We start from the raw sequence: 12,327 nt of genomic DNA on the forward strand, positions 1-12,327 counted from the left end.
GTCAAATATTCAACAAGGACAATATTAAAACCCATTGACTAAACCCTAATTTTTTTTATAAACTGTGCATTAAAACCCACTCTTTAACAAATGTCACCTAACTAATAGTATAATTCATAAAATAAAATAAAAAATAAACATCTAAAAAATGTTCAAAGTGTCCTAATTTGAGCGAGGAAAGGTGCGTGTAAGGGCAATATTAAAATCGTACCATTGTCTAAAACCCTATAAAAAATATATTTTATCAAATGTGCATTAAAAATCCACTCTATTATAGATGTCATATAATTAATACAACTATTTGTTCTTTAAAGGAGTTTTTAGTTTAAATATATTAACAAAACGGGATCCTAAATTCACTCACAATGTAGCTTACTAATATACATTGTACACCCAATTGTTTTTTAGTTAGAGTATATTAATAAATTATAACCAACAATTATCTTAAAATAGTATAAAATTTATTAAGATACATTGAATTATTTTTTAGTTGAATTTCATTAATAATGTACATAAAAAATTATGGATAAAAAACTCAATCATCTATCTCTTCTAATACCTACCTACCTTGATTTAGGATTATGATAGTGATAGTAATTAGTCATTTAATTTTAAAAATTAAATAAAATTAAATGACTAATTACTACCACTCAATTCTCTTTCATTCCTCTCTCTCTCACTCTTTTCTTTTTACATATTCATCTTCTCCTCGCCACCATCATTGAATAATATGTCATCAGCTCCTGCCACCATTATTTCATCAGGATAAAAATAAACAGTTTTTTTTTTTACAGAAAAAATGAACAGTTAAAACACCAACGTACTGTTTGTAGTTTGTAGGTGTGGGTAATGCTAGTGTGAACTGTGGAGTGAAGGCACTCTTGGGCAGCATTGAAAAGTTAATGGTGGGATCCAAATTTTCATCTCAAAATAATGTGCTTGTGATTACAGCAACAGTTAAGCTGTGATTGTTAAAATTGTATAAAATTGCAAGTAACAAATGCTATTAATATTATCTTTTTGTATGTGCATATAAAAATATTATTAAGCAAGTCAAAAAATCTCAACTGACAAAACTCTTATCAGGTTCATATCACCTCAATATTGTTAATCAATCAACTATTAGAGAAATGGGTAATTCTGTCTTTTACTGATATAAGTAGGGGAATAAATGTAATTTCACAATAAGGGGAAGCATTTTTGTTATGAGATAAATACTTTTTCGTTTCAGAAAATATACCTGTGTGCAATTCCGTGCAATTCCGTTATTCTGTTTTTCTTCCATCTCCTTCTTGCTCATCTTCTCCATTCTTCTTGGTGAGTTTCTTGGTGAGTTTGTGTGTGTGATTCAAGTTTCCATTGCTTGATGTGTGCTAGATTAATGTTCTAGATCCAACATCAACAATTTATTTAAATCCTTCTATGATGTGACTAAGTCTCTAAAACATCTATATCTACTTAGCAAAATTCATCAACATTGGAAGGGTAAGTGAGAAAATTTTAAACAATAACCTTCTCACTAGGACCAAAAATAAATTACCCTCTACTCATTCTAGAAGAAAGTGAAAAGTAAAAGGAAAAACACTTTGAGGAGTTGAGGAAACCTAGCGAACTATGTTAAGTCAACAAAATGACCTCGGAACATAAGTTAAGGCAGTGAGAAACTGGAACCTTTGATTGGAAACAATAGGAAATAACGTGTCAATTGATTTGGAGGATCTAGTAAATTGTGAAGTCCAAACAAAAAATTAGCATCCAATCAACCAATAACAGGCTAATTGGAGGGGGATGTTCCGAATATTGGATGACCCAAAAACCTAATATATAGCAACCCAAAATATAAAATAGATGGATTAAGTCCTCTATGCTAAGCAATACATGCATGAAGTACCGAATAATAATCAAGAAATATTTCATAATAATATGCCAAGAATATCACGAGAGAATAGATTGGTGCATCATCCATGCACACGAGGGCAGCACCACGTCACCACCTAAAAAAGCTCATTAGGAGACTTAAGTACAAATTTTAATTTCTTAAGTATTTGCAAGTGACTTGTTTAACCTCACGTGTATGAGTAGTGATCTATATATCCTAGCATAGAAGACCTAAGTATTTGGAGGTTGCACATTGGTGGGTATATATATTTGGATGCCTATAAGCTATCCTATTGTGGCTTTTTATATGATCAGCATATTTGCAGTGCCTTTGAAAACTTAGACCACATTGATCTTAGTTATAAGACTGACTGTTTCATTTTTGTAGACACTTAGATGATTATATATAAAGCGTTTTGAGATGAAAAAGAAAATTCTCTATTACATCCCTCACATACTAATTTCTACATCACCGACAATGCCAGCAAATGGAAAAAATATAATTAAATAAAGGGTTTTGATGGAGAGAAATACAGGCTTTAGGGCTTGTTTGTACTTTAAAAAAAGTAATTTTAAAAAAATGTTTTATTTTTAAAAGATTATTATATTAATAGAAGCTAAATTGTGTTAGTTACTATTATGAAAAAACATTTTTAAACATAGATAAATCTTTTTTTTAAAAACAAAAATGATATTTATCCCATTACTATGTTTAAGGAATATTTTTATTACCAGGTCTATTTTATGAAAAATTTTCATGCATTTAACATTTTTTACTTGAAACCATAATTTGATTTTTTACTTTTCAAAAAAACAATATGACAAGATTAAGCGCAGAATAAAAAAAACTATATGACAAGATTTTCATATCATTTTCTCAAAATACACGTTTTTTTCTTCTTCATATCATTTTCTACACATCTCATAATATTACACTAGTCAAGGAACATCTCATAATATTACACAAGTCAAGGGCAACTTTGGGTTGCCAATAGAGATATTCTCCATGGATATACATTAATACATAAAAAATATTCCAGAAACTTGTATAAATCCCGCAATGCATTTATAACTAACTGAAAAGCTCTCCGACTTCCTTCTTCATTATTCCTTTAACCTGTGTGAGAATTAAAGCAATCATAGTTACATGTCAATAACTATTGAATTTTTTTACATTTATAATGGGTAATCAAACAAAAATTAGAAAGAACGTGACAATACTACGAGGAGAATTATACCTGCTTTGCCGAAAGCCCAATATCCTTCAAATCATCCAGCTGTTAATGAAAAGTTGGTTCACAATCACAAAATTGTCAGATGTATAAACACATTTAACCGGTAAAAAAAATGACAAAGGAAAAACTGTAGTGGGAAAACTTTTATTAAGAATAGGGACATACACTCTTGAAAGGCTCTGGAGATTCTTCTCGGAGTTCAAGTATGAAGGTAGCTCTCTTCTCCCCGATTCCCTGTAGGAAAAAGTTCAATTAGTTATAACCCAAGGTACACTAGAAAAAAATATCATCTTAACAAAGGAGAAGTATTACTGACCTTCAATTTTTTTAATTCCTCCCTGTTCATATTCAAAAGATAAAAGAACAAAAGATAAACCGGTGAGTTTCTCATAGTAGGTATAAAATGCTGACTCATTTAAAGGCTATAATATATTTTATGACAACCACATGAAATGCTTACTTGTTAGCTGTATTTAAAAACCTGAGGTATTCTTGAACAAGAGAACTCTGCAATTCAAATAAATTGTAAGTTAAAAACAATAAAGGACACACCAAATGTAATCATTTGGCAATATTGTGAATGGATCAGACCTTCATTCCAGAACCTCGCATGCTGAATGTCTCCCAGGGACTTTTGGCATTCATTGCATCCCATCTGTTAATGCTCATGTTTTGTTCAATTGTTGGAGTTTTTGGTTCAACAATATCAAGTGGAATGGGTTCCGTTTTTGGTATCTGCATGCATGATGGGGTTGAAGAATATAGCATTTTAAGACTATTAGAAAGATCCTGCAACTGAGAACTGATAGGTGGTGAATTAATAGCCAATGAATCATCTCTGATTGCCCTTGAATTGTTGTTCTCCTTGTTTATGCTATGGTCTGTAAATGACAAAAAAAAAAAATCAATGTAGCTGTGTATCATCTGATCAGTCAAACAATCACTCGAAAGTCATCAATTGACGAACCTTCCTGAACTATTTTTGCCAATACTTCAGAGTAATTACTAGCATAAGGAGTATGCTCCTTTTGATGATCCTCCTCATCCACCGAAATACCCTACATAAACAAACAAGCAGGAACATAATTAAGTGTCTTCTGTACCTAAGTCAAGGCATTCTTGTAACAACCATGCTAACATTTTAGTACCAAGAAGGTTTTGATAGGTTTTAAAAAATGTCTAACTGAAAAAAGAAAAAAGGAAGATGTGTCAGCATTGATAAAACTACCTGATCTGCTAGGGGATTAAGTTCCACTTCAATGTTAGCATTAAAAGATGAATCATCCTGTATAGAGTGTATTTGTCAGTTTCTTTACTAAAAACTATATCAAGTATCAATTGCAAATATTATTGGCTAAGAGACGGTCCAAATCAAGATCAGGTCATTACATTTTGCACCATCAGATCAAGTTTCACGTTCTCTCTAGCTTTTGAAAATGAGTCATCCTGCATAAAACATTTTGGCAATCTCTTATGAAACAAGATGTCTGGGGAAAAAATTGAAAACATTCTTTTTGTGAAGGTTTTAATCATGCTAGGATTTAAGGTAAATTATTTATTACCTTTTCCACTCCAGAGTTGAGTACAACATGATTTCTGGTCTTCTTTTCCATTCCAGAGTTGAGTACAACATGATTTCTGGTCTTCTTTTCCATTCCAGAGTTGAGTACAACATGATTTCCAGTCTTCTTTTCCATTCCAGAGTTGAGTACGACATCACTTCCAGTTTCCAACAATGAATTGTCCTGCATTAGAGACCAATTGATGCATTGAGCTTCCTAATTTAACAACAGCACAAGAAAATAAAATATGAAAGATGTATTACCAATAAAGACTTTGATGCTTGAGTAACTTGGGCAACAGCAATTTCCTGCCAGAAACAAAATCCATTAATGACAACACTTCACATAGTCCCTACAAATGGATAGTTTTATTTATTTATACAATTTTTTCTCCACTTCAAAAATGTCCTAATTTATCAATAAGAAATAAAATTATAATCTGTACTTTTTGAATGGTCGAACATTGAAATGACAATGACCTTGCCTGTATCAAAACCATTTATGCTTGGATAAACTAAGTTCTAATTTTATTTAGTTCTTAGTTCCTTACAAATAAAAAATTACTAAGGGCACACACACATAGAGAGAGTGATATAGATAAGAGTGATGGGGTGAAAAATATTTTATTATCCCTCTCTCTGTCTGAAATTGACTTCTATGTTTTAGTTCAAATTGAGCTAGACTAGTATTTATCCCTCTCTATCTGCATACTTGTTCTTACAACCCCTCCTCTCCTTTGAGCCAAACAAAAAAAATTGTTCATTCTCATGTGATTAAGAAAAAAATAAAAACAATATAAAATATTTAGAAAAGAAAGTCTAATACCTTCTCAGCTTTAGTAACAGAGTGACTGGCTTCATCAAACAATTTCCTTTATAATAAGAAAAGTCAATATCCACAATTTGATAAAAAATACAAATAACGAAAACTAACAAAATATGTAGAGAAATTCAGTACAAACCTTCCTTTTATTGCAGACTTCTTAGCAACAACAACTTTTTTATCAAGTAATTTAGAAGAAACATGTAATTTCTTTGCTGTTCCTGAAACACTTTTGGGTATCTGGTTCTTATGAGAATTCACCATTTGTTTTGCTGAACTTGCATTTCTCTTGGTGGAATCTAAGAATGCCCGATGAATCCAATGACATGACCGTGATGCCAAGCTAACCATGTAAATAGTGTCTTGGCAAAATGATGGGTTCTAAATTCACGGAAAAAAAGACCAAAATCAAAGTTAAATTACTGACACACAATAAGGAAAGAAAACTTGAACTCAAAACCAGTCATAATTACCAAGCATGAAACCAATAAAATTTTGCTAGTCCCCCTCAACGAATCCTGCAGCATGCGTGTAATTTTGCTTTCCCGGTAGGCAACACGACTTTCATTTGTACTCAAAGCATGACAAACATTCAATAAGGCATAAATTGACTTGTTAATTTTGTTAATCTCAGCAAGGTAGGATCCATCACCACTTTTCTTTCTAGCATCTTCATAACCTGAAAAAATGTTAAAAGTATAACACTGCTAGTCAAATTTTAAATGTAATTAACTTCAGTATATATTGTACTGAAGTAGTTAATTGACTAGAGTCACAGTTACATTACATCTGTGTAACTACTGTATAAGATGAGGTGTAACTTTTTTCTCATTGGGTTGAATAATATTTCACTTCACCTCTGATATTTTCTCTCTCTCAGATTTTTATAAATGTCAACATGAGCCAGAAAAATAAAAAGATTATTTAGCATCTTTCACTTGAGCAATGATTATTACCTGCCAAGTCAACAAAATTCACTTTGCTTACAAGACTTCCATTCTGGGAAAAGACATGGACGATTAATCCCATGTGGCTTCTATGAACATGTTCACATCCTCCTTTTTTGGGAGCTCCCTTCAGTGCAAAACATGCAGAGGAGTACAAATTCTGAAATTCAGCAATGGATTTCACAAGAACCTGCCGACAAAAGCATAATGCAAAGCCCCCATTTTACTTGTCTACTGTCCATATTTGAAATCTCCATTTTCTCTAGTCTAGAAAACTGAGCAGCAGAAATAGTTAAAAAGATTTCTACCTGAGTTAGTCCTTTAAACTGAATTCTGCCATGATCTTCAAAAACCAAAATTGGTGGCTTCTCTGGATTTAATAAATCCATGGCCCGCTCCTGATGATCAACCTCATAGAAAGAAACAGCTATGTTTTTCCCATTTTTCTCAGCCACTGAAAGAAACTCAGCGATAGCAAGCACTGCCAAACCTGGTCTCTCAGCAGAGCCCTTGAACACCCAAGGAGTAATTGTTAGCAAAACAATACAATTTCATAGAAATCACCAATCAAAATTCTTCATAAACACTCCCTCGACCACCAACCAAAAGAAAAAAGAAGAAAAGAAAACTAACATGATGACTAAGTGAGTCAAACCTGAATTGCGTGCGTCTTTCCACTACCCCTAGCACCATGTGCAATAACAGTGCTGTTATGACCATCAAAAGCTGCAGACACAAGAGGCTTCACCTCCCTTGAATATATCAATTCATTATCTTCATCTTCCTTATAGCAATAGTCCACCGAATACCGACTACACAACAAAGATTAAATCAAATGAGTGCCATGATTCCACTTTCATCAAATCAAACCCACAAGAAAATTATTCATAATAGTTTGAAGAAAAAAAAAAGAAAATTCAACTTCCCAGACCTAAGAGACATTAAATTTTCAAGATTGTAAGTCCCGCTTTTAATTTGTTTTATCTACTTCATCTAAAAAATATATTTATTATTATTACTGTTACTGTTCCTTTTACTGTTACTGTTACTGTTACTATTACTATTACTATTCAGCTGTACTCATGAAAACTCTAATTCTCCAAACATTACACAATTAAATAACCACACAGCCTCAAGATTTAGGGGATATATTATTATTCAGCTATGACTCATGAAAACTAATTATCCAAAGTCTAAACATTACACAATTCAAGAACCACAAACCCTCAAGATTCAGAGGATGTATTACTAACCAGGTATGATTAATGAAAATTCTAATTCTCCAAACCTTACACAATTCAATAACCACAAACCCTCAAGACTTAGGGAAAATATTATTATTCAGCTATGACTCATGAAAACTGTAATTATCCAAACATCACACAATTCAGGAACCACAAACCCTCAAAACTCAGAATTCAATCAATTTCTTGAACAAAAGTAAAAAGAAAACACTACAATAACAATACCTGGAAGATTGGTCTCCGAAGGAGATGGTGACATCCTCCAAATTTTCGCGGTTCACCGAAACCCACTCCACCGTTCTGGAAGCGGCAGGTTCGGAATTAGCCTCGGGACCCGCAAACCCGCGGATCCTGGTGACGACCCGAACCTTGCGACTCGCGCGATCGAATCGCTTTGAATCCATAGAAGAGAAAGCGAAAGAATCTAAAATTCACGAGAGAGAAGAAAGAGTGTGTTTTGATTTCGAAGAGAGAGAGAGAGAGCGCAGAGAAATGAAAAGGAGAAGAAGTAGAAGCAGAAGCAGAATAGGAAGTAGCCGTTGGATATTGGAACAAATATTTCAAAAATTTTCTCTCACTATCTCTAACGCTCCAAATATAAGGACTCTTTAGTCTTTTCCATTACTACAACACTTCTCGGGCACGCTATGTAGTAAGTAAGCCATGAATTAAGCTGTGCGTTTTGGTGTGGATATTAAATATGGTGTGTTTTTGTTTTGGTTTTTCGATTTTGTAAAAATTCTATTTTGATTTTTTTATAAAATATTTTCTAATGTTTATAATCACAACTACTTTTTTACAATAATTCACGTGTTTTATCAACCAATAACTAGAATAACCATTTGATTTTTATAAATTAATTTTTAAAAGAATTGTTCAATTCTCATCATTAAAAAAGTTATACACTAAAAAATACACATAATACATCAAATTTATGTGTGTAATGTTAATATAAAGGGTTTATCATCGTAAATTAGTAAAATCATCTCATATAATTAAAGTGAATAAATTTATCATATATAATAATTTATGATTTATTTAAATTATTATTGTAAAATTTACATTATTAACTAACAAAAAGAATTATTATTAGAACAACTTTATATATATATATATATATATATATATATATATATATATATATATATATATATATATATATATATATATATATATATATGGTAAGCTTGTATATATGACACTATCTATATGACACTATCTAATTGAATGAAAGTGTATTTTTTTAACTCTATCAGTATATTCTAATTAAATTCTTATTAATGAATAATATATTTCAACACAGTAGTAAAATATTTTTATTTATTAGTTAATTAATATTTTTATGAAAAAATATCAATATATTTTTTCGTATTAATCAATAATATCTTTAAATTTTTATTTATTTATAATTTATAATTTTTTTGAATAACTTCCTGTAATAAACAGATTCGGGAATATCATCGAGTTTAAAAGCTAGTAATTTAGTAAAACAATTGATTTGATTTTTTTTGGTACATAAAATTTTATAATAAGTGTTATAAGATATTGGATTATACTTTTAGGAAAAATAGGTTATACATTAATATGTAAAAAAAAAAAAATTGAAACCAAAATAATTATTTCATTTCCATCAAAATGTAATAAGCAATTTCAACGATTTCCGTGTTGTCTCTTGAAAATCACACAATTTTAAATTAAATCACAAAATTAAATATTAACACAAATTAACGATGGAAACAGATAAAAAAAAGGACAGCAAAAAAAATAATTTCCTTAGAAACCTAATCTTAATATTTGGCAGGAGAGATTTACATTGTTGAACAATGCTTCAAAATTCTAATAAGTCTTCCCTACAACTATTATTAACTACAAAAACTAGACGTTGACAGTGCAGTAGTTCAATATCCACATGATCCAACTGCATGTCCTTCAGCCACTTAATTGCCTCCAATAGAGCTAATTAAAGCTTCGCTCTCAAGTGTAAGAGGCAAAACATTCCTAAAATTTGATCTAGTTGGTGCCATAAATTTACTTCCTCTCCCAGCAGTTGCATGCATGCTCACAGCCAATTAAAATATATATGCCACTCATTCTCCAAATGCACTTCACATATGCCACACAGCTTTTTTAGTAGTATTAGTTCACCCTTTTGGTCTGAAGATTCATTCTTGTTGGCATGATAAAATGAGTTTATCATGCGCTCAATCTCCTCCCTAATGGATTTAGGTAATAAGAATGCACACATTCAATAGCTCGGGATTGCTATATTTACCTTCTCCAAGGGCCTTTGTTACTCCAAGAATAGACGCAACAACATCACGCTGGGGCATATATAGTGACATTCTTGGTGTAGAAAACTTCCGATTTTGCTAAATTAATAGCTTGGCCTGAGGCACATCCTCATAACGTACGTGTTTCAGAATTTTCCTCATAGCCATACGTTCCCTTTCATCTACTCGAAAAAATAAGAAGCTGTCATATGTGAATAATAAATGACTCACAATAGGGGCACCTTTACAAAATTGCACTCCATGAATATCCCCACTAGCTTTTGCTTTTCTGATGAGTGTTGTGAATCATTTGGCACATAAGATAAATAAATAGGGCGATAAGGGTCATCCTGTCACAATCCCACTCTGGCATGACTAAACTACATTTTATGAGTTACCAGAACTGAGTAGGTAATTGATTTTATATTGTTATTTCATCATAAATATGTATATGATAAGTTTATTCATTTTTATAATAATTATCTTAAAAATATATCGATAATAATTTATAATTTATAATTGATTTACCATATAACTCTTTTTCCATCATAGCAATAATAATTTAAGACTTTTCAGTCTTGTAAGTGTTTTTCTTTTATTTTTATAAGTGAGCCTTTCCGTTCTAATTAAGCCGGTCAAGATAGATTTGGATGAGTTATGGGTTTGGATAGCTACCTGTTACGAACAGAAGTGATAATGCTGGGTTCGAGGCCAGCACCTCTAGAAATAAGGGGGGGAGAAGAACAGAGAAAAGCAGAAAGGAGAGGAACTTTGCTATTTTCATTCATGTCTGATTTGGTTATTTACATAGGTATTTATAGAATTCTTGCTAACAGAATAGGATTGGATTACTTGCAAGAATATTCTGCACTAACAGAATTTAATATTCTGCACTAACAGAATTTGTCGTAGTTGTCTAGCTATCGGGAACAATTCCAAATCAAGCTATATACGATATTGGTGGTGCTGCATATGCTGAAGATGAAATCCCCGAGCTGCCCTCAAGCATAGTCTCGAAGGTAAGCTGGTCTTGTGACTCTCCTATTGGGCTTTTCCTTGATCTGCACCCTTGTATGTTCTGCTTGGACCTCTGCTGATTGTTCTGTTTGCACCCTATCACTACCAAAATCAATTTTCAATTTTTTCTGTTTTTGCTATGATGAAATGGTTATTATCAAGGGCTATAATTTATTTCCCCTAAGACAATAAGCACTGGCTGGATTTGACCTAGACGACACTTTATGGCTGTGTGTAGAATTTTCTAGCTTGATTTACTGTTACCGACATGTGTGTTATTATTGAACATAAAATGCTAAATTTAGAGTTCTTGTTTTAGTTTTTCAACATTGCATTTTACAATTTAATGTTTATTTCAAGTTATATTATTTGGTTTAATTTCCTTGAGTATATGGTCTGTTCATGTGATGATGATTTACACGGATTCCCCTTGAAGATATCATAGATTGTGCAAATCTGAGTTTCTGATGCTCATCAAGTTTACAATATTGTGATTCCAGCTAGCTTTGCACGAAGATGCTTGTGATCAGAAATATGGCAAGACTTTTACAATGTGATCAGGAAATGAACAATCCAACTTTGCATGAAGATAGCTTGCTTGCTATATGTTACTGACGATAGCTCAGAATTGGCAGACATGCAGAAAATACTGTAAAATATCTTCTGAGAAGATTTCAGAGATTCCTTATATTGAGAGTTTATTTACAGCAAGAAGTTGCCTCCCTGGAGCATTCCACATTTTTAATAAATATACATATATACATATATACATATATATATATATATATATATATATATATGATCGTCGATGATAATTACCAACAATATATAGAATTAAACTAAACTGTGAATTATTGTATCCTTTATGTGATCTTTGGGGGTTCTGTGATGGTTTGTACACTGTGTTGGTAATTTGTGTTTCTGGTTTTTTTTTGAGGTTTTGCTAGATAGAACCAAAGGGAGGTTGAACTTTGTTCTAGGTATGTTCTACTGTTTTGGCTGCAACTTTTCACGTCTTGTGATTGTTGTTTAATTAGCCTTTTTCTTACAACAACAAATTAAACTAAACTTAATTTATACTAATCAAAGTACATAGCAGGTCTCAACCACCTACAAGTTATACGAATCCAAGAAAATTTGTAAGTTATAAACAAACTACAAGTTCATTCCTCAGCATGCAATTTCAGTTGCAGATCTGAAGTCAAAAAGAAAATTAAGGACAATCCTAAAGCTTCCAAATCTAATTGGCCCACATTTCTCTCTACTTTGAGCTAACGTTGATGTTGATGTGCATGTGGAGTAACATTTGTCTGTGGAAAAGTTTAATGAAAATAATGTCACTATTTCTCTTT

At 31.8% G+C, this 12,327-nt stretch overlaps 1 protein-coding gene, 1 long non-coding RNA gene and 1 other non-coding gene across 4 annotated transcripts; 2 read left to right on the forward strand and 1 right to left on the reverse strand.

Annotated features, from left to right (window-relative positions):
- Positions 1-2,745: 2,745 nt before the first annotated feature.
- LOC100809612 (kinesin-like protein KIN-10C) lies at positions 2,746-8,260 on the reverse strand. 2 transcript variants are annotated; one of them, XM_003548991.5, is made up of 18 exons: positions 7,914-8,260; positions 7,100-7,256; positions 6,753-6,953; positions 6,454-6,634; positions 5,971-6,176; positions 5,637-5,878; positions 5,501-5,546; positions 4,939-4,983; positions 4,676-4,858; positions 4,503-4,559; positions 4,342-4,398; positions 4,081-4,171; positions 3,705-3,994; positions 3,574-3,620; positions 3,430-3,451; positions 3,279-3,347; positions 3,117-3,155; positions 2,746-2,995 (listed from the first exon to the last, which is right to left on the reverse strand). In XM_003548991.5, the coding sequence occupies exons 1-18, from the start codon at positions 8,090-8,092 to the stop codon at positions 2,951-2,953; spliced, it is 2,157 nt and encodes a 718-aa protein (XP_003549039.2). In that variant the 5' UTR covers positions 8,093-8,260; the 3' UTR covers positions 2,746-2,950. The 2 variants fall into 2 exon arrangements, with proteins under 2 accessions (XP_003549039.2, XP_025982027.1); XM_026126242.2 differs by having other exon boundaries at positions 4,503-4,561; positions 4,720-4,858; positions 7,914-8,218.
- A 2,348-nt stretch (positions 8,261-10,608) lies between these two features.
- Positions 10,609-11,963, forward strand: LOC102664608 (uncharacterized). The gene is made up of 3 exons (XR_418900.3): positions 10,609-10,769; positions 10,859-10,977; positions 11,476-11,963. It is a non-coding gene; the product is annotated as an uncharacterized lncRNA (long non-coding RNA).
- Positions 11,374-11,447, forward strand: LOC112999833 (small nucleolar RNA snoR60). The gene has a single exon (XR_003265051.1). It is a non-coding gene; the product is annotated as a small nucleolar RNA snoR60 (small nucleolar RNA).
- Positions 11,964-12,327: the final 364 nt, after the last annotated feature.

The sequence above is a fragment of the Glycine max genome, chromosome 16, assembly GCF_000004515.6.
Source record: "Glycine max cultivar Williams 82 chromosome 16, Glycine_max_v4.0, whole genome shotgun sequence".
Lineage (NCBI taxonomy): Eukaryota > Viridiplantae > Streptophyta > Magnoliopsida > Fabales > Fabaceae > Glycine > Glycine max.

What these genes read in the sequence shown, in the direction of transcription:
- LOC100809612 (XM_003548991.5), bottom strand. Translation starts at nt 8,092, where the DNA reads ATGGATTCAAAGCGATTCGATCGCGCGAGTCGCAAGGTTCGGGTCGTC. An exon ending in GAATTTTGTTGACTTGGCAG is followed by an intron (nt 6,177 to 6,453) that starts GTAATAATCATT and finishes ACATTTTTTCAG; the next exon opens with GTTATGAAGATGCTAGAAAG. An exon ending in TCAACTCTGGAGTGGAAAAG is followed by an intron (nt 4,560 to 4,675) that starts GTAATAAATAAT and finishes TGTTTTATGCAG; the next exon opens with GATGACTCATTTTCAAAAGC.